The sequence below is a fragment of the Diospyros lotus genome, chromosome 15 (genome assembly GCF_014633365.1).
Source record: "Diospyros lotus cultivar Yz01 chromosome 15, ASM1463336v1, whole genome shotgun sequence".
In the NCBI taxonomy this organism is placed as follows: domain Eukaryota; kingdom Viridiplantae; phylum Streptophyta; class Magnoliopsida; order Ericales; family Ebenaceae; genus Diospyros; species Diospyros lotus.
The window spans coordinates 360066-382787 of record NC_068352.1 but is presented as its reverse complement, the minus strand read 5'-3'; the positions used below and the strand labels follow the sequence as shown (position 1 = coordinate 382787).

The window sequence follows — 22722 nt, the reverse complement described above, 5'->3', positions numbered from 1 at the left end:
AACCCTATTTTGGCATGGAGTAATTTTTTTTTGTTTCTTGATAAATACATTGTATGGAGAGAGGAGAGACTTAAAAAACGTTTTTAACAGTCCATACTAATTAACAATCAGAAATTTAGTGTTACACCATAAACAAAGTCAAGGGAAGCCAATAGTCATTTTGGATGTTGCATAAATGTTAAAAGAGGTAAAGAGTATTATTTTTAAAAATATAATGGTCAGTACAATTTAAACAAAAACAATGTGAGCCCATGTCACACATATATATAACTCTTATCTGGAACTAATGCATATAATCAATCTCTCTTGAGAGAAAAGAGGAGTAAAGAGGCCCTCCTTGTAAGGGCAGTATATAACTGCTACTCCCGCTAGTAAGAAGTAATACATAAAATCATGTCAACGAGATACCTACTCTTGCATACAAAAGCAGCTAGACCACCACAAATATTAGTACAAACAAGGCACCCCACATATCAATAATGCCCAACTAAGGCTTCCAACCCCAACTTTCAACTCTTTCTACATTTCTCTAGTAATTTTACACGAAACTACAAGGTCGTATGTAAAGAGAGAGAGAGAGAGAGTCACCAACCAAAATTGGGGCAGGTCAGAGTCACATCTCATTTAGAGGGCGACGTAACCCAGCATAGACAGCCTTACGAAAAAGAGGGTGCACAGTCTCTGTTAGTGGTACCTCTGCGTCCAGCTTCTCCACGTGGGGCCATATCTATTCAACATCACCATAAAAACATCATCGTACACACACATAGAGCAGCTGATTAAAAATAGATTTAAGAAATGATTTTAGAGTAGTTAGATAAGAGCCACAGACGTGGGGCAAACAAACATTCTAAAGCAAGAAGTGAGATTGGTTCCTGCAAACAGCACTAACCTCAGAAGCATACTGCCTTGAAAAGGCCTTCACATAACCCAAAGTTGATAAACACCATTGCTCCTTTTCGCCCACATTGTAAACATTGCCGGTCCTCTCACCATTTGAATGACTATTAGAAGTAACACGGCGAAGTAAAAACGTGATTAGATCTTCCATTTGCAACAATATTGTTATTATTATTATTAAAGAGGAAAAGAGGGGGAAGCACCTTTTCTTCTCTTTGTCCAAGTCCATTGCAGATGAATCTTCAAGGTCAATCGCCATTTCATCTGCTTGCCGCCTGGATTGTTGAAATGTTCCATCTCTAAATGCATCGTGTAGACGTTCCATCAGAACAGTTGAGAGGTTTTTGAACAATGAAAGGAACAGTCCCTGCACATGCCATTTAAACAGAAAATAAGCTAAATACTGAAGGAAATGATGCAACATGAGTGTGCCCCCTCACATGCATTTGCAAGCAAAAATGATCCATACCATTGTGATGGCCAGACAAGGTGGAAATGGAAATCCTTTTTATGGCAAAAATTTCTCTTTTCATTAACAACAACATGACACGGATTTGTCCCACTATCTTTTCATTCAACAACAAATAAGGAAACAATAGCCACGGAAAAGAAAATTCTTGTCCATGAAATTTCAAAATCTTTGACGATACTTCTGGGTGTGGAATGTTCTCTCATAGATCTTTTCATAGGGGAAAGAAAAACAATGAATAAGTTTGTAACAGCTACCTCAATTTCATCAAGAGCACGGGTAAGTAGTGCTTCCTTTGCCTCTAGAGATTCACGAACAGACACCTCCTCCTCTTTGGTTCTTTCAGCAATTCCTTTCAAACGCTTCAGTCTAACAGGGTTTTCTCCTAGAACGGGTTCACCATCAACAAGTGTAAGCTTTGACTCAGCAGCATCCAACTCTGCTTTAGCTTTACTTGCAACTTCCTCAGCTGACACCACACCTTTCTTGAGAGCTGAAATCTCTTTCCTTAGATCAGAAATGCGATTGTAGGTCTTATTAACAGCATTTCTAAGAATCTGTGAACAAGCAATAGGCCACAAGTAACATTAACAACTAGTCAACAGGGTTGATATATTCTTCGGGAAAAAAAAGGCACTAAATACAGAAATTAAATCACAAACATCAAAAAATATGTTAAGAGATGCATCCCTTGAAATTTAGTTTGCAATAACAGAAAATAGAAAATTTTCCTGATCAAGTGGAATAATTACAATAGTTGTGCAGACTTCCAACTCAAAGGCGAAATGCAAATGGAAGATGACTGATTATATTTATAAGCAACAATATATTAAGAAGAAAAAAAAGGTTGAGCCCCCATGCAAGAAAACCTATGGTATCTATAGGCATGACAAAACATCAATAAAATGAACAAAAAGGGCTCTATCCTCCTTTATCCACCATAAAAGGCAATCAAGATTCAAAAATGGTTCTCTTCAAAAACGTGACAGATCTATGCTACCAGAAAATGATAATACCTAAGTAGCAAAAAGGGAAAAGAAAATGATAATACCCTAGTTAATTGCCTATTGATATGCACATTCCAAAATATGATACATTTGCATCTTGGTGTCCCACAATGGTGAAATCACCTATCCTATCAATACCAAAGCTTCTATATTTATTCTTTTAAATGGTTTCCTATGAGGAAAATACACACTTACAATGAACAGAAAGGACTTGGCTTGAAAGAAAGGAACTTGATTGTCATGTTACAAAATATGTTGTATGATTATTATACGATAAATTTCAACAAACAATAGACTAGATTGTATTACTTGGCTGGATACTGAATTGCCAACAGAAAAATAGATGGTAACCTATCTTATATTATAAACAATAACACATCCAGCCTTTATCCCCCTATGTGGGGTCGGCTATATGAATTCTAGACTTCCATGTATTTCTGTTTTTTATCATATCTTCATTTAGGTCCATACACTTCATATCAAACTTTAATGTTTCTCCCAAAATCTTCTTGGATTTACCTCTACCTCTTTTTTTGACTAATTGTTCCGTTTCATCCACTCTTCTCATAGGCGCATCTCTTGGTCTTCTTCTCACATGACCAAACCATCTTAGTCTAGTCTCTCTCATCTTCTCCTCAATTGGCACTACTCCTACCTTATTACGAATAACCTTATTTCTAATTTTATCTTTTTTTTTTATCGGTAAATGAGTAAATATATTGATCAAAAAGAACTATACAGTATACACTAGGCATACCCAAGTAAGACAAAAGAGGCCCCATTATGGACCCATAGCACACAAGTCAAGATGGATTAAAACGTGAGAATACAAAGTAAATAAAACCCTGTATACATGTGTTTTAATCCTATTGATAACATTACAAGCTAACGGCTTACAGCCTTAAAAAATCCCACGATTTCTCACTGCCCATAAGTAATAAATGGTGCTGGGAAATGTTGTCTGCTTAATCTTGTTATGCCAAAACGTGCCCCTCGCTTCCTTTTTGATCCACTTCAGGCCACTCAAAACAGTTGACATGGCACGAGAAATACCAAACCAATGTCTGATATGCTTCCAAACTGTTGCACTGAAAGCACACTGAAAAAATAGGTGGTTAACCGATTCATCCACAGTGCCACGTAGGCTGCATTCATAGCTAATGTTTAAGAACAATAGTTTGTCCTTTGTTAAAAGTCTGGATTTAGCCCCCAACCACGTGATGAAAGCATGCTTTGGAGTTACCGCTTTACACTAGACGTCCTTAGCCCAGCATATTTTACTCCCCTTTGGCCGGAAGAAATCATACGCAGCTTTAATACTCAAATGGCCGCCACTGACCCAGCTGGATAGCCTCTATATAGCAGTCGCACTGGACCCTTCCGAGAGAATTAAACTGTCTCTAATAGCGCTTAATTTCTTGATTAGAGGGGAATCCTCTTTCTTAAATGACCTATCCCAAATTGAAGCAGACCCAAAATACCAGCACGTGTCGTTTTCTTGCATGGCTGTACATCCATCTTAGCATTCTCATCTCCGCTACGCTTATTTTTTGCTCATGTTGGTATTTGACTGCCCAACATTCTCAGCCATACAATAAAACTGGTCTTATAGCTGTTCTATAGAATTTTCCTTTCAATTTTAATGAAATTTTACCATCACATAACACCCCCCATGCATTTCTCCATTTTAGCCAACCTGCCTTAATGCGTGACATTCTCATGAATTTCTCCATCTTTTTGAATCCTTGATCCCAAATATCGAAAATAGTCTTTTCTTTGTATGATTTGGTCTTCTAATTTTATTATAACATCCTCCACTCTTGCAATCTTACCAAATTTACATTCCATATATTCTGTTTTCTTTCTATTTAATTTAAATCACTTAGATTCTAAATTGTTTCTTTACAACTCAAGCTTAGTGTTCACTCCCTCTTTTGTTTCATCCACCAACACTATGTCATCTGCAAATAGCATACACCATGGCACCTCTGTCTAAATGTGTTTAGTGAGTTCATCCATTACTAAAGCAAATAAGTATGGACTTAGTATAGAATCTTGATGCAGTCCCATTGTAATTTTAAACGATTCAGTATCCTCTCCGCATATTCTGACCCTTGTCTCTATACCGTGATACATGTCCTTAAGAGCTTGTATATAGACTATTTGGACTCCTTTCTTCTCTAAAACCCTCCATAATACTTCTCTAGGGACCCTATCATAAGGCTTTTCTTGATCTATAAACACCATATACAAGTCCTTCTGATGATCTCGATACCTTTCCATGTGGCATACCAGGTTTTTGTTCCCATTCCACATACCATAACAGTCCACCACCACTCCAGATATTATAGCAACAAATTGCTCTACTCCATCAGAAGACTTCCTACTGTACTCTCTCCATAGAGTTCACATATAACAAAACAGGAGACTACATTCAAAACTCTGCCCAACCTATGAATCGGGTAAGCTCACCCCACCACTAAAACATACCAAAAACAGAGCATGGCATCACACCTTGAATACCAAATATGGAAAAGAAGAGACTCCAAACAATCTGCTGTGATAATGCATGTAAAACAAAGAAGAAAACCAATTATTTGATTTTAAAAAAAACGTATGGTACCAAAAAGGTACGTTTACTGCATAAATCTGTCAGTTTACTGATTGAGGATGGGAAACACAAAAAAACCATACTTGCACAAAAGGATACTCTTAAAATTACATGGCATTTTGCACAATAATAACAACCTAAAATGGAGGCATGTTAGAGATAAAAGACAGCTAAATTCAAGAACTTAACTCTCTGAAAGAAAAGAAACCAGAAAGTGAAATGGTTGACTCAGCAGAGATTGTGGAGGTATCAATGCAAATAAAGTGAAAGATGTTTCTCTAATCAATCATCAAGTTGTCTAACTGTGCATGTTTTATACAAAAAAATGTGCAAGTACCATTTATACAAATTCTTGAAAGCCCTCCATGTTATTATGACCACGTTTGATTTTGAACGGTGGCTTAGCATGAAAATGACAACCAAAAGCATTAATTTGGCAAATCCTGAGGCACATGACAATGATATTCCTTTTTATTTCAATGTATACATGAATGTTAAAAGACAAAAAATAAGGATGACTATCAACTACCACGAATAACAGAGTAAATAATAACATTCTGAGACTAAACAGGGGGGAAAAAGAAATTAAAATCTCATTAATAAAAAAAAAGAGAAATTAAAGTTTCAGTAAATTGGATAGAGTCGATCAAGACATAAACCAGAGGGAGAACTTAAGCATGAAAGGAGGATTATGAACATGAATGTAAATGTACCCATTCTATGTTTTTTTCTAGCCATGCTGGAGGAGATGGGTCAAGGCCTATATTTGAAATGCAATCTGGGTATATGATCTTTTCAAACATAGAGAACTTGACTCAGGAAATGAATTTTCTCAGGTCATGTTTCCCTTGGAGTCAGATCATTAATTACACAACCTTATGGATGAGGCCTCTCAGATAACTAAAATTGGGATGCCATAGCTGTTGGAACATAAGAAAATGGGTTGTACACAACTAAAAAAGGGCTTTCATTCCAGATTGGCCATGGAACTATATGTTTTCCATTGAAAAACATCCTCCACAGCTTCACCAGTAGGTTTGCAAATAAGCATACATTTCAGAAGCTTAGCTCAGAGTGCATAATAACCAGGCATATAAGAACAGTAATTTCTTCTAGAAAACAAAAGAAAGAAATAAATGTTAGCAGTACATAGCAGATAAAACAGTTGTGTACCTCCCATTGACGATCAGCAGTATGAAACTGCTCAATGTTTGCGGAAGAGAAGACCCATCTCACAATAGCCAAATTAGATATAAGACGATAACCCATCATTCGATCAATGGCTATAGCTGTCATTTGGGAGCTGTTCTTCCAGTAGGAGCTCACTTCAGCTATCAACATGACTTGCTTGTCCTCATCGGGGCAAATCTTTAAAATTACTTGGCCATACCGCTCCAAGACAGTGATCAAATGAGTAAAGCTTTTTGAACCTATGTCAAGAAGGGTCTGAACAATTACCCTGAGTGTAATTTCAAAACCATGAGCTGGGAGGACATTTTCTTCCACCCATGAAATAATTTCACGAGCAGTTTGCCTCCTTTTCACCATGCCATTGAGTTCCATGGAAAGAGTATGTTCGTTTCCATCTTTATCATCCTCACCACCATATTTGAAATTTGGTCCACCCTTGGGAGGAAGCAACTCCTCTAATGCAGGGGCATTCTCAATGCTCTACAGAGACAAAATTACCAATGGAAAAAAAGTTAAAGCAAGTAGCTATCATGCAGGCTACAGCAAGAAGCCTACTATTTTTCACAATAGGGGGAAACCCAAAATTCTCTCACACTTCCATCTTGCATGGCAAAAACCAAGGCAAATTAGTCCACTAAATTAGTTGGAGTCACTTAACATAACTGGTTACCCCCTTCCAGTGTCTACTAATGAAATCATCTAGTGAAGTTACACCCAGGCTCACCAGAGTCACAAATGTAACTTCAAAAGTGAATTAAGCAATGCAGCATGTAGTAATAGCATTGAATGGAACTCAATATATTGTCTTCATAGTGAAACTTACTGCATGCAGAAAACATGAATTACTCGTTGTGGCAATTGATTATTGTTCTTTCTCTCAACATTCAGGAGAAGATTTAAAAGAACCCACTGCATTACCTCACCCAGTTACACAATTCCAATCTAATTTCCGAAAAGGAACAACTGATATGCAAAACATTCAATTGGAGGTAATTGCAGTTCAGCACGTCCTACTACCTGCTTAATTTTGTCCCAATATGACAAACGGACTTCTCTCTCCAAAACCTCCTGAACAAATATGCGTTGTGGGGCCCATTTTGGAAGGTCTAAGACATAAGCCCATTCTTCCCAGGGCCAAATGAATTGAAAGTTTGATCTGCAAAATCAATAAGCCACCCAAAAAGATAACAAATAAAAAGCACTAATAGTCATTATTCAAAAATTAAAAAAAGGCCAATATTCCAGCCAACTAAAGGAAAGAAGAGTAAAAGACGTTGAATACAAGGCATATATCATAGTTGAAAAAAGTAAAAAGAAAGTGAGCCTTGACAAATTCTTCAATCATAAAATGTTCTCAAATTGACATTTGCAAATTCAAGTACCAGTGGCATTTCTTTTTAAGATGTCTAAATTTTTTTATAACTGAATGATGTATGACAGAAAAGTAAATTTTAGGAATTAGTATTGTTTATTTTATCTATTTAATTTATTTCCTATTTTAGTTTATTTCCTAATTTCTTTTGGTTTCTTTTATCTTTTTGTTTCCTTTAGTTAGTAGAATCCTAATTAGAATGGAATAAGGAATCCTAGTTAGAGTAGATTTTTATCTATTAGTTGTCTATAAATAGTTCTTTTGGATTGTAATTGAAGGCAGCTTTGATTATTGACGTTAATTAATGATATTGATTTCGGTAATTGGGATTACTCTTGTATTTGGGTTTCAGGTTCTGCATTCACTCAACATATAGTTATATAATTCCGGAACTATAAGCCAAGTGAAAATTTTTTATTCCAAAGAATTTTTCTCAATTCTTCAATATACATTTATCTTTGATCAGTAGTTCACAAAAGAGGGGGGAAATATTGAACATGCTACTCATAGAATCAGGACAGGATGGTAAAAATGGAAAAGTATGTCCAATATTATATGCAATATAAAATCCCTTTAGAGTTGAAATCCCACAGTGGGATAAAGGTTGGCATGTCGTTGCTGTTGTATAAGATAAGATCCCTTTAATGTTAAAAAGGAAAATTTTATTGGATAGTTATAAGACCATCCTTATTGCATAGCTTAAATGTTGGGCAGTTATGCACCGAAAGTGCAAAATATGACAAGAAACACCAAGCCTCTGCTTTGCCAATGTATCAGGCATCTAGAAAAGTGCTTTCGTTTTCAACAAAAACACTTTCATAATTTTTTTTTTTTATGGTGTTTGGCCAAATTTAAAAAATAGTAATAATCAGAGTAGAAGCAAAAATTTGAAACTTCTACTGCCAAACAAAAGAGAAGCAAATAATAGAATTATTTTCACTCAAAGTTACCCACAATCAGTGCTTAAAATTAGACATTACTCTCATCAATCGCCTTCAATTCTTGTTCTATATCCTTATAAACAAATCGACAAAGAATACATATTCACATAATATATCCAACAAGAAACCTCACAGACCAAGCTCTTTTCACCGACTCTCATCATGATATTTCACAATTTTCACATATTTTACAGTTATAATGCAAAAGAAAAAAAGGCTTCAGTCCTCAAATAATTTGCTGCAAACAGTCGACGTACATATCCTTAACATTCTCAATCTACATTTGTCCAATTGTTCATGATTTTGTCATAATTCTTAAGGCTTGGTACATTTTCTTTGAAAAATCATTAGTTTCTGAATGATTTTTGGTAGATTTTTTAGTTCATGACAAATCAAAAGATGGGTACTGGTTTCCCTTTATGATTAAATACTATTTTTAATTATAAAAGTGTTTTTGCTTAATATGATTTTTTTAGTTTTTTTTATGGGTACAAGTAAATTTCAATACACATGAATCACTCATGTGAATATAATCATTACAGTACAACTCAGAGCCAACAATAAGTTGGATAAATAAAATTCTAGGAAAATCCTGCATGTAGCAGGAATTGAACCTGAAATCTAAAGGATCTTTGCTTGCCACTAAGCCAAAAATTTAAAATAATATTTAATCATAAAAATTTTAAAATGTTTAAAGCAGTTTTATATCCAACAAAATTAATTACAAAAACACTTTTCTCAAATGTCCTTTTTGATAACTTGATTGTTAAGAACACTTTTTTAATCATTGGCCAATAATACATAACAATAAAAGTGTTTCTCAAATGATCTAGCGAAACACGGGGCTACTTCTTCCTAACAGTAACTCTTGCAACAGCACTTTCCAAAAACCTGATTCTCACAACACCAAAAATTCAAAACAATGACAAATAAAACACGAAATGAGATTATATGTTATAAGGATAGAGCAGCACCTATTAAAGATAAGATTTAGGAGATGCAATTAAGATAACTTGCAGATGTGAGTAAAAGACTAGTAGACACAGTTGTGAGGCAAGTCAATAAAATAGAGAGAGTCTGTAACAAAGGTGGTAAGAGCTAGATGGAGAAAAAAAAAAAAAGATAGAAAACCTTTTATTATATAGCAGCCTTATAGACGATATAGCCAAAAGGATAGAAATGGCCAAAGGTCTAGAATTCATAAAGTCCACCCCACCAGATGGGATTAAGGTTTGTGATTGTTGTAATTTCATTGTAGATTTGTTGTATATATCATCTTGAATCCAAAACTTTCCTAACTGATTACCAATTAAGAGACATCCCTAATGCACGAGGTTCTCCACTCTGTGACAGTCAATGGAGGTTTTTTTTTGTATGAAAGTTGCTTGCTTGTGACTACAAGGTCACAGGTTCAAGTTGTGAAAACATCCACTTTGCAAAGCAAGGGCAAGGGTAAGGCTGTGTTTAGGACCCTTTCCGAACCCTCACAAAGCAGGAGAGTTGTGCATTGGGAATTCCTTTTTAGGGCATTGAGTATGAAGATATATAACATATCAAATATGGATGGCCCGTTTGTGTGCATGCAGAATGAATAGATGCACACAAGCACCACATCGCAGTACAGCAATGCAAGATTGGTGACTTCAAAACCCCTAGCACATGTCAAATCTGGAGATTATTAGAGCAAACCAAATTTGACCGATGACTAACAAGACATGGTTATCCACCTTCAATTTAAAGATGTATATGAAACTAACCCAGAAGCATAAGGTTCATTAAACTTAAGATCATCACTTGTAATTAACATCCTCAACAATAAGAAATATACATGCAAAAGTAGATGAAATTGCATAAGCATGGAACTAAAATTCCAGAAGCCTGAACTTACAAATGGTGAGAGAACCAAAGGATGAGGCGAGTTCGGCATTCCATATCTAAGTCAGCTATTTTATCAAAAAGTGCACGTACAGCACCAGCTACAACAGCCGGAAAGGCCCCTGGAAGAGCCTAAAATGAGAATTTTGAGTCAAAATCTTAAATGCAAGAAAGCTTATAAAAGAACTGTGCTCTTTAAGTCTCAAAGGTACATCCGCAGCCAAAAACCAAGTAGAAATTTAATCAGCAGAACAGGTATCAATACCTTGCAGAGGTCAATGATAACCAATGTGTAATATATTGGCTTGAATGGGGGATTGGGCAACAAGAGTAGCTGCAGGAGAAAAAAGGAAAAACATGACACTTTAGACAATAGAGGACAAAACCAACATAAATGAAAGAAGGAAAAACAAATCCAATACACATGAATGTGTGCATTCACAAAGAAGAACATCTATATATAGTGAGGAACAGTTTGTCGTCAGTTATTGAGAAAGGTTTGTCTGATGAATGCATGCATCAAAATAAGAAAACCATTTTCTGATAAATGAAATTATGCAACACGTCATTTCTCAGCCTGAGTTTTATTGTTCGGGAGACATGTCCCCATGCTATACACAAGACTGAATTGCTATGTGATCAGTAAACTATTTCTGCAGACACAGCCTATCAAATTGGATCACATTTTTTAATATGCCGTTAAGTCATGTACATGTATTCAGTCTGAAATTTGGATGTTCCTGCTCATGCCTGGAGAGAGAATGGGCATAACTTTTCCTTCCCCTGTTCTACTGTCCAAAACAGGAGGGCCATTCTAGTCCCTAGGGTTGGTGACCCACCTTTGGTCTCTATTAAATATATTCTTCTAAATTGGTGGACTACCAGCATCATCATTAACACTTCAAATAACATGAGATGTGTCTGACATGGTTAATCAGATATTGGCTCAAAATGTGTTTAAAAAATCAGGGAAGCCATGTATAACGCTCAGATCCTGTATATAAGAATCTAGTTCATAAAATTGCATTAAATAAATGCAAGAACCATTTAAAATTTTGAAATTATCCATATCCCCATGTCTTTGGACACATGTCTGCATCTGGCACCATAATCCTAATCCATGTATACAGGTTATCATTTTCTAGATCCTTGATCAATCCTAACCCCATGTCAAACTTATTTTAGCTCATGCTCATGATACAAAATCTGCAGAGCCTATCAGGTCCTTCAGAAACATAGACCAGTCAAAAAAGCCACTCAGTGTATATAAACATTTGTGACACACATCAAACTCATACTACAGCCATTCATTGTCTCACCTCATGCACAATGCATCTTTGCATTCATGTAACAATGAATTTATAACAACCTAGCAACCACCTTCTAAAGGTAATTGCCTAGCCTGCACAGGGCCCAGTCTCACCAGCACACACCTACTACAGTGCCCCTCGGCTTCGCCAGCACACGCTCGTAGCAGTGCCCCCGATTGGCTCTGATACCAACTATAACAACCTAGGCAACCACCTTCAAAGATAATTGCCTAATTTGCATGGGGCCCAGTCTCACCAATACAAGCCTATTGCAGTGCCCCTGGCTTCGCCAGCACACCCCAAGATCTTTTTGGTTAGGATCGCCCCATACACATAGCTACCCACAAAACTCTAGCCACAACTGGCTCACACCCAAGGCTCTTCTGATACCTGGAATGATGCGAAACAAGAATAAGCCACAAGGCCCAGCAAATATAATATACAAAGGCATGGATATGAAGCAACATGAATCATGAACAAGAATCAAGGCAACAAGCCTCCCGATATGGAACCACGAGGTTACAGGAGTCATCATAGGATAGAACGATCAATGCAAGTAAGTAACACATAACCATCATCAGCAACAAATGCCCCTACGCCAAGGTTAGAGGTAGACTTACCCACACACTACATACAAACTATGCCATGAATCACAATTTGACCCACCGGTCACAAACATACCAATGCATCAATGCACACATAATGAGCCGAGGGTCCCACATAAGACACACTGGCACCCAAGGCTCTGTATACAAACCCGTGCACAACCATGAACTGACTAGCACATATCCATGAATTGAAGCTCCCACAACAACCTCTTGAGCCAAAGCTCCCATAACATCATCTCGAGCCGAAGCTCGCAAGTACCTCGCGGATAAGTTTGTCGCGTGCATCAGTAACCATGCAATGCAACACATAGAAAATGCACGACAGTGTAAACATTAACGTAATACAAGGCCCCCATAAAACCATGCATCAAGCCATGCTTCGCCCACATTGGAATATATATGCAATGCAAATGCCCTACTAGGCATGCATGCTAGACTCCCTCTGATGCTCATGTCCTTGCATACACAATTTATAAACCCCCAATGCTACCACCCATGTCCATGCAACCATTAAACAAGACATTAAAACACACACCAGCAAAGACACTTGACAGTATTCCAGCCCTGGTCGACAACTTGTGCATTTCCAATCTAACGGCCGGCAACCAGCGCCCATACATCTGACGATCGACAGCTTGGCACAGTCGAGCGACCGCCACAGTGGAATCGCCTCAAGAACGGTCAACAGTTCCAGCAAACGGTCGACAGTCCCTACCGCCTACAACCTAAACTAACATGCGCAAAAGTACTTCCATGCAAGCAACACCAAAATCTTGCATGCTTGTAACTTAGCCAATAAAAGCATCATTCCCGAGAAAATATAGGGTGATACAAGACCCTATTTGAGGCTTAAAGGGAGTCCGACATGACACGACGAGAAACATGAGAGATTTACAAACTTTCCGCATAACCAACAAACACAAGCCCCTTACACTAAAACGGGGATTTTCTTGCATCAAATCTCAAGAATAGAAATATCATAGGATTAAAACAAGAAGGAGAAATAGGAGCTTGCATCAACAACTGCAAAAGAAGGTAAACTTACAGCCATCAAGGGTATAAAATAAAGAATCTTGCTTCATAAAAGGAAGAACTAGCCATGGTAAACAATCCAAATACAAGAACTTGCCTCTTAAAACAAAGAAGGTAGTAGAGCTTGCCTTTAGAGATGCTAGATGGTCGAACCAAGGAGAAGAAACAACCTACTGGACTTACACCACCTCTATCTAGAAGCTCCAAAACCAAAAGAACACAAAGAAAGAGAGAATAAGAAAAGAGAAAGAGGAAGAAAGGAAGGAAAAGAGGAGAAGAAAGAGAAAGGAAGAGACCACCCACCGCCTCTCGGCTACCCTCTGCTTCTCCAAGCTTTTACCGACTTCTTCCCCTCCATCCCTCTTAGATTTATATACTAGATAGCTTGGAAAATCGTGCCCCGACAAAAAACGGTCGACAGCCAGAAGGCATTCATCGACAGTCTGAGTCCTCCCTGCTTATAAACAGTCGACAGCTTCCCCATTTTGGAGCAAACGATCGACAACCTCATCTTCATCGGTCAACAATTTTTCTCTCAAACACCCTCAAACCGCCTCAAACGGTCGACAACTTCAACACCAACTGTCGACAACCTCACCCCACTTGTCGACCACCAGCAACTTCCTCCTCTGACACTGTTGCCTACTACCCAGTTTTCCATCCCACAATCCCATATACATATTTCCAACACAATGCAAATATCTTACACGCATTCCCAACACAATTTGCTAATATCATAATACATATTTCTCACGCATATACATACCCAACTAGGCATGACAACCCCTTCCCAATGCCTCTAATTTTGGGCTTTGCAATCTTCAACTTAATCCTTTTTCTTTGACTTTCCACCTGCAACACCATTTCCTCCTTTTGACCATTCCACATCATACCTTTCATTGCCTTTTCACACTATACGAACACATCGACTATCATGATCATGTATTCCTCCACCTTTATACTGTTACAATAATTTAATTTCCGTTACCCTTAACGTCGAAGAACTCCGCCTAAGGATGTTATCCACTGTCGGTCCCAATCCTGGATAAAGGAGGAGGGTTGTGTTAGGTAGTCGACAACGAACGTAAAACCTAGTCGAATCCAAAACATGAACTCTAGACAAATTATGAAAAATCGTTGGGGCGCGACCCTTCATAGCGATGCGCTACACTACTCGCGTGTAGTGTCAAATGAGATAGGGTCGCTGCATCGGTGCTCGGATATAGTGACAAATGAGCAAGGGTCCCCACATTTGCTTGGACGAATGTGGGTAAAGAAGCTAGTCCAAAATCAAAAACAAAAACAAAATCAAAATCAAAATAAAAAACAAAATCAAATTCAAAGTCAAAGCCAAAGCCAAAACCATAGATTAAGGATTGGGTCATGGAACATAAGAACATTAACAGGTAAAGATATGGAAGTTGTAAATGTATTGATTAGAAGAAAGATTAATATCATGTGCCTTCAAGAGACGAGATGGGTAGGGAAAAAAGCAAAAACTTTATTAGAAATTGAAATATAAAATATGGTATATAGGAAATTATCGACCAAAAAATGGAATGGGGATTATTATGGATAAAAGCTTAATAGATGAGATAGTGGATGTAAAGAGAATAGGGGATATGATTATTATGGTGAAAGTTGGTCTAGGAAGAATGACTATGAATATCTTTAGTACATATAAACCACAAGCGGAGTTAGGTAAGGAGATAAAAGCAAAATTCTGTGAGGACCTAGAGGGACTCATACAAATGATACCAAGAGAGAAAATGATTATAGGAAGTGACTTAAATGGTCATGTGGGTAGAGACAGAGACGGAAACGGCTATAGAGAGGTACATGGAGGGTATGGATTTGGGGAAATTAATAATGAGGGTAAGTCTATTCTAAATTTTGCTATGGCATATAGGCTCATCATAACCAATACTAGGTTCAAAAAACAGAACGAACACTTAATCACATATAAAAATGTCGCATAAGGCACCCAAATATATTACTTCCTCATGAGATAAGATGATCGGTTATGTTGTAAGTATTGTAAGGTGATACCAGGAGAGTGTTTGACTACTCAACATAGACTTTTGATACTTGACATCTAAGTAAGAAATTGGAAGAGAAAAAATCACATAAAACAAAATTCAAAAATTAGGTGGTGGAATTTAAAATGGGAGAAACAACTAATCTTCAAAGAAAAATTAAGGGGTAGAAGGGAATGGAATGGAGAAGGACAGGCAAACCAAATGTGGAGGGAAATGGCTACTGCCCTGAGAAGCACGGCAAAGGTAGTCCTTGGAGAGACAAATGGTAGAGCCCCAAACTTTAAGGAGTCTTGGTGGTGGAATGAAGATGTACAATTGAAAATTAGAAATAAAAAAACTTGCTATAAGGTTGTATATCAGTGCAACAATGAAGAAAATTAAAAAAATTATAAAGAAGCGAAAAAGACAACAAAAAGAGCTATTAGTGAAAGGTCAAAAGCATATGAGAATCCATATAAATGACCTGATACAAAAGATGGAGAAATAGATATATATAAATTAGCTAAAGCAAGTGAAAGAAAAACAAGGAATCTAAACCAAGTGAAATGCATAAAAGATGAAAACCAAAATGTATTAGTGAATGAAGGAGCGATTAAGGAGAGATGAAAGGAGTATTTCACAAATTATTCAATGATAGTGGAGACACAAGAGTTAGGTTGGGACATCTTAGTAACTCCGAAGGGAACGCGAGCTATATATTTTATCGACGCATAAGTTCAAATGAAATAAGAAAAGCATTACAAAAGATGAAAAATCATAAAACGGTGGGACCGGATAATATACCAATAGAAGCATGGAAATGCATGGGAGAAGAGGGCATCTCCAGGCTAACGAAATTATTTAACGCGATCCTTAAATCAAAAAAGATGCCAGATGAGTGGAGGAAGAGTACTTTGGTTCCTACATACAAGAACAAATGAGATATTAAAAATTGTGAAAATTACAAAAGAATTAAGTTAATGGCCATACCACGGAACTTTGGAGAGAGTAATAGAGCAGAGGCTCAGAAAAAAAATAGTTGTCTCGGAAAATCAATTTGATTTTATGCTTGGTAGGTCAATGATGAAAGCTATATACCTACTGAGGCGTCTAATGGAAAGATATCGAGATCATCAGAAGGACCTTCATATGGTGTTTATAGATTTAGAAAATGCCTATGATAAGATCCCTAGAGAAGTATTATGGAGGGTTTTAGAAAAGAAATGATTCCGAATAGCCTATATACAAGCTTTTAAGGACATGGATCACGGTGCAGAGACAAGGGTCAGAACATGTGGAGGGGGATACTGAACCGTTTAAAATTACAATGGGACTGCATCAAGGTTCTGCACTAAGTCCATACTTATTTGCTTTAGTAATGGATGAACTCACTAAACACATCCAGACAGAGATGCCATGGTGTATGCTATTTGTAGATGATATAGTGTCGGTTGATGAAACAAAATAGGGAGTGAACACTAAGCTTTAGTTGTGGAGAAACAATTTAGAATCTAAGGGATTTAAATTAAGTAGAAGCAAAACAGAATATATGGAATGTAAATTTAGTAAGAATACAAGAGTGGAGAATGTTATAATAAAATTGGAAGACCAAATCCTACAAAGAAAAGACCATTTCTGATATTTGGGATCAATGATTCAAAAAGATGGAGAAATTCACAAGGATGTCGCGCATAGAATTAATGCAAGTTGGTTAAAATGGAGAAATGCATGGGGGTGTCATGTGATGGTAAAATCCCATTAAAATTGAAAGGAAAATTCTATGGGACAGTTATAAGACCAGTCTTGTTGTATGGCTTAGAATGTTGGGCAGTCAAATACCAGCATGAGCAAGAGACGAGCATAACAGAGATGAGCATGTTAAGATGGATGTGCGGCCATACAAGAAAAGATAAAATTAGAAATGAGGTTATTCGTAATAAGGTAAGAGTAGTGCTAATCGAGGAAAAGATGAGCGAGAATAGACTAAGATGGTTTGGTCATGTGAGAAGGAGACCAAAAGATACCCTTGTGAGGAGAGTTGATGAAATGGAACAATTAGTCAAAAAAAGAGGTAGAGAAAGACCCAAGAATACTTTAGGAGAGACATTAAAGTTTGATATGAAGTGTATGGACCTAAATGAAGATATGATAAAAAGACAGAAATACATGGAAGTCTAGAATTCATGTAGCCGGCCCAGATAGTGGGATAAAGGCTGAATATGTTGTTATTGTACCCTTAACGTCGAAGGCACCTTCACTCACATGACACCCTTGAGATAGGCATTTCAACCTCTAGTTACATAAACATCAGTGACGTATTGTTACCCGATAGCCTTCTCCATTTCCGGGTAGTTATAATTTCTCCCCCCCCACCCCCCACCCCCTTAAAGAATTTTGTCCTCCAAATTTGCACTTGGCTAATGAGCCAACGAATGCTTCACTTCTCATTTGACAGGTACATCAATATATCAATACATCAATATGCTAATACACATAGGTGAAAATAATCACAAATTACACCTCAGTAGAATTGGATTATTACTTATATTTCGATTCACATTCCGAATTACTCATTTTGTTCGTAGGTTCCATCAACCTTTGGACTCGGTCCGTAGCAATCAGTGAATGACCTTGGCGAATCCCACATTGGTTGGCCAGGAGGGGGATGCTGGGCTTATATATGTTGGCTAGGCAACAACCTTTAGAAGATGGTTGCCTAAGTTGTTATAGTTGGCATTAGAGCCAACCGGGGTCACTGTTATGAGCGTGTGCTAGCGAAGCCAGGGGCACTGCAATAGGCGTGTGCTGGTGAGATTGGGCCCTGTGCAGGCTAGGTAATTACCTTTAGAAGGTGGTTGCCTAGGTTGTTATAGTTGGTATCAGAGCCAACCTTCTGTTACCTGATGGTGGGGTGAGCACGTGCGGGAGCGCATGTGTCCCAAGGGGGGTAGACCCGGTGCGTAGTAGCCGGTAAGTGACCTTGGTGAATCCTACATTGGCTGGCAAGGAAGGGGATACTGGGCTTATATATGCTGGCTAGGTGGTTGCCTAGGCTGTTATGGAGTTTACTTGTATGTAACTATTTGTCCAGGCTTAATTTCAAATATATGCAATTATGAAACTTTTTAACAAGTGCCATTCATCTCAGAATGATAATAGTGGAAGCAGCCACTTATTACTAATATCCAACTAGGACCTTTTGGTGATCAACAACACTTGTTTCTCACTGGATTTTGTCAAAAAGCCCTCTATTAAAGTCTTCAAAGCATATACCATACTCATTATTCAATAGTTTCTCAACTTACCTCAGGCACCTACAAGTCATTCTCACAACCCAACATATATAGCTCATACGAGCCAAATTGTCCAAGAGCCTATCAAACCCATTCAAAACAACATCCCAACTAAATATAACTAGAATGCCGATCAAAAAAGAGTTAGGACAGAGTGAGAGCGCATAATCTATCTCAGGAGGGAGGTGGAAGAATGTTTTCCTATTGCACCCCATAAGGATATTATTAATTGGTATTACTTCTTTAAGTTCCCATTTCAAGGGCTTCTAGAGCATAAACTCTCCCCCCCTGTGACTCGTCCCAAATTTGATTTTGGGAGTCGCATAGCTAAAAATCCTATGGGAGTCATTGGCACAAATCCTTGAGCTTCAAAGAGCCACAACAGCGAATGATGATGCCAACATAGGGTTGCTGACAACATTCCTAAGGCCAACAATGAGTGGCGGGGAAAGAAAATGAAAACAAATGCAAAATTGTGAAAACACTTTTTTCTTGTTTTGCAAAATTTATGAAAACAAAAATGAGTAACCAAACAACATTTTCTACTTTCATCATCAAAATAATGAAAATGAAAGCTAATTCAAACAGACTCTAAACTATCCATAACTACAAAATACAAAATGCCCACGCCAGACATTACTCAAATACAAAAATTGAGTAAATTATTTTTGAAAGAAAGGCACTTAACATCATCTAGGAACCAGAAATGCAGAAATAAGATTTTTTTTTTTCTCTAACATTGAAGTACGAAAAAGATCATCTTTTACCTGAGAGAATATGGTCTCAGCCATGAGATATTCATATCTGAATGGTACAGGTAGTCCAGCCATGTGAGAAGCACATTCCTTTCGACTAGCTTTGCATGAACCAAGAAAGGTAGAAGAATGAGGCCAAAAAAGTTCAAGCACCAAAAAAGCATAACTTTGAGAACAAAATGCTTGCTGCCATGAAGTGCAGTATAGGAAATGTGTAAGGACCATTAAATCAACAATCAATATGAGAAAAAAAAAAAAAAAAACAGAGTTGGTTGGGCACAACGTTGAAAAAAGCTCAGCCAATTCACTTGGCACCAGCAAAAATGAAACCTGAACATAATCTGATAGTATTTGCTTCTTGATCAAGGCTTGTGTACTGTGTACATACACATTTAATTCAGTAGGTTCCCTACACACAATTTAGTTTCTCCTACTATACTTTTCTTAGCAACCAACTTTTGGTGGGAAGACAAGGGCTGAAATGAAACCTTGCAAATGGTTGAGTTTCTGCAAAAGCCCCATGTAAAAGATGTTACTTCCAAAAGTCTGCTCACATTGTTGGGCCCAGGTAGTATCTGTAATGCTGATTGATACGGAAAGTGATCTGAATGTTTGCACACAGGTCATCTAGTGAGCTCCTAAAATTTCATATACTGAATTGTTGCAACCCCATTTCTGTTTTCTGGTGTGGTTAATAATTCAAAAGAACCAGCTACGCATCATTGGCTTGGGCATTACCAACCACCAAATACTACACAGGCTGATCAAATAAAAAATTTCAGCCTTCTTAAAGATTTGGACCAAACAGTTTGGCAAATTCCCACATTATGCAATTCCCACAAGAGGCCATTTTAACACGAGTTTTACCACCATCATCATAGGAGTTTTTTGTACAAGAAATGCATAACAAATCAAAGGAACATATAACTTAATCCCAGTGTGGGTCTGCTACGACAAATGCATCACAAAGTCAAACTTCATAGTGTACAATATCTTCATTTGCCAGGCAATTTCAGTCATTCATCTGCCTAGAATAACTTCTACATCTGGAAGACCGGAGATAAAATTCATATACAAATCCAACAACTCAATGCAGTTTCGAGAAATCAAGTGATGATAATAATGAGTACAAACCTGCCATTGAAGAAAAAAAGAACATCCAGCAAATACTCCTCCACAACAAAGCGATCTATAGGCTGCAAATCCTATCAAAATCATGAGGCAATAATAAGGAATAGAAATCTATTGATAGAGAGAGGATGAGGAAGAAGAATGCAGTGAAGGCATGTGATTATTGAAGGACAAAACATACATCATAAACCAATGCTGAATGAAGTTTCATAACAATGGTCAGAAGCTTCATAAAAATACTTCTGAGAATAAAAAACTTTACATTCTTCAAGGTTATATAAACGTTGAATCAATGAGAAACATATAGAAGTCACTCGAATCAAAATATTTCTGCATATAGTTTATGTTATGTCATTTGTATTAGGTTAGGAGTTATGTGTAAACAAATATTCTGTGTGCCTGCATTTGTATGTTTCCTTTTCTGTTTTAAGGTTAGAATAAGTATACTTCTAGAATGCATGTTTCTAGAAGGGTGGCTGACCGGTTTAGTTAGTTAGTCAGTTCTGGTCAGTCTGTTATTATTGTAACTCACGACCCTATAGTCTATAAATAGGGATCGTGGGGCAAGGCAGCGTGAGCGCTTCATTCCAAGAAAGTTTCTATGTTTCTATCTTGTGGGATGGGATTGATTGAGAGGCTGAGAGTAAGGCTAGGGATAAGTCTTGTAATCTCTAGAATCCAATTAGCTTTCAGTGTATATGGGCTGGGTAGGATTCGAGTACTCATGTAATCATCCTAAATTGTGTTTCAAGATAGTGGATTGAAAGGAGGCGCTAGTTTGGACGTAAGTCTCATTCTGAGACCAAACCAGGATAAATCCTATTGTACTTTACTGTTTTCATTATTCTTGTTTGTTTTGCCTATATCGTTTGTGTTCTTGGATGTGGTGAGTGATTTTAGTGAGCGATTGGGTTGAGAGAATTATTGGGATTGCTGTGATCTACTCAAACAGTTTACATTAAAACCAAAAGCTTCAGCTAATTGCAGTAACTAATGGAAGATCCTTACACCAAACAGAATGCTTATCCAGAGAGAGAAAAATGAAAAAAGAAACAAAAACCCTACAACAATCAAACGAAGAAAGTGCGCTACGTTTCCATGTTGTACAGGTTGGTTTCAAAATATCATCTATGTGATGGAACATGACCACATCAATTGTCTTCATTCACCATCACGTCATGAAACTTTTCCATATGAAAATGGTGTTGAAACTTTATTTCACCATTCTGTTGCTAGACGGTTGCATCAAGAAGGCATCCAGTGAAAATTTTGCCACGTGTTTTTGCATGAATTTGCATTGTTAATGTGACTTTTTAGAAGTCAATTATCATTACCTTAACTTAAGATGCAATTAATGATAATAATGATGATGATGATGAATGATGAATCAAGCCATGAAAGTGTGCATAGTCCAAAATATTGACCGGAAAACATTCTGACAACACATCATCTACATTATTATAGTAAGAGATATTAAGTTGGTTGAAGCTAGGTTTATAGCCTGTCAGCTTTAGTCTCCCTACAATAACATTCTGCTTAACTACTGCCAATAAATCAAGGGTAACGAAGGTAGAACAGGATCTTGATAAATTGTTGTAAATATGAAAAATTGAACTACTGTGCTAATGGAACAGCTTAACACACACCAATAGTTGTTTTCCCAACCTTTCACTACAATTACAGTTCTTTAGTGAAACAAGCTAGAACATGGAGAAGTTTTTGGTTTTGAAACAGAAAGCACCAAAAACCATTTGCAATATGCACATCAATTTTAACGAGAAAAATCAACTTAGTATCATAGAAGAAATTGAGGTACTCCTGTCTTATAGAAGAAATCAACTTAGTATCATTCTGGAATCACACCAAAAGAGGAAGAGGAAGACAAAAAAATTCCCAGGCATAACATAGAATATAATGGCGTTACAAATAATATACTCATACATAGACAGGATTGACAAGATATAATTCATGTAGCTAACTCCACCTAGTAAGATTAGCCTTAGTGGTGGTGGTGTTGTTGCACTTATAAGCTCATGTTCTGACATAAGTTACAGCACCAACCTAAGCATGAGATTCAAGAAGTTTTAAAACAACTATGATGACCCTCCACATGTAAAACAGCCCTATGTGCAGGAATCAGCTAGCTATTTACAAAGCATTATTTTACCTTCAGACAACATGATAGCAGTACTGAAACAGGGAACAAGAG

The 22722-nt window shown here is 37.2% G+C and overlaps 1 protein-coding gene across 1 annotated transcript in view; it reads right to left on the bottom strand.

Annotated features, from left to right (window-relative positions):
- Positions 1–267: 267 nt before the first annotated feature.
- The window catches only part of LOC127791870 (nuclear cap-binding protein subunit 1), a 61082-nt gene continuing 38627 nt past the window's right edge, over positions 268–22722 (bottom strand). The window contains exons 10-19 of the mRNA XM_052322026.1: positions 20517–20587; positions 19395–19479; positions 10632–10700; positions 10380–10498; positions 7196–7334; positions 6161–6658; positions 1627–1926; positions 1104–1267; positions 893–1004; positions 268–727 (exon numbers count right to left, since the gene is read on the bottom strand). Coding sequence (XP_052177986.1) covers positions 614–727; positions 893–1004; positions 1104–1267; positions 1627–1926; positions 6161–6658; positions 7196–7334; positions 10380–10498; positions 10632–10700; positions 19395–19479; positions 20517–20587 — 1671 coding nt within the window. The 3' untranslated portion in view covers positions 268–613. The remainder of the gene's footprint in view (positions 728–892; positions 1005–1103; positions 1268–1626; positions 1927–6160; positions 6659–7195; positions 7335–10379; positions 10499–10631; positions 10701–19394; positions 19480–20516; positions 20588–22722) is intronic.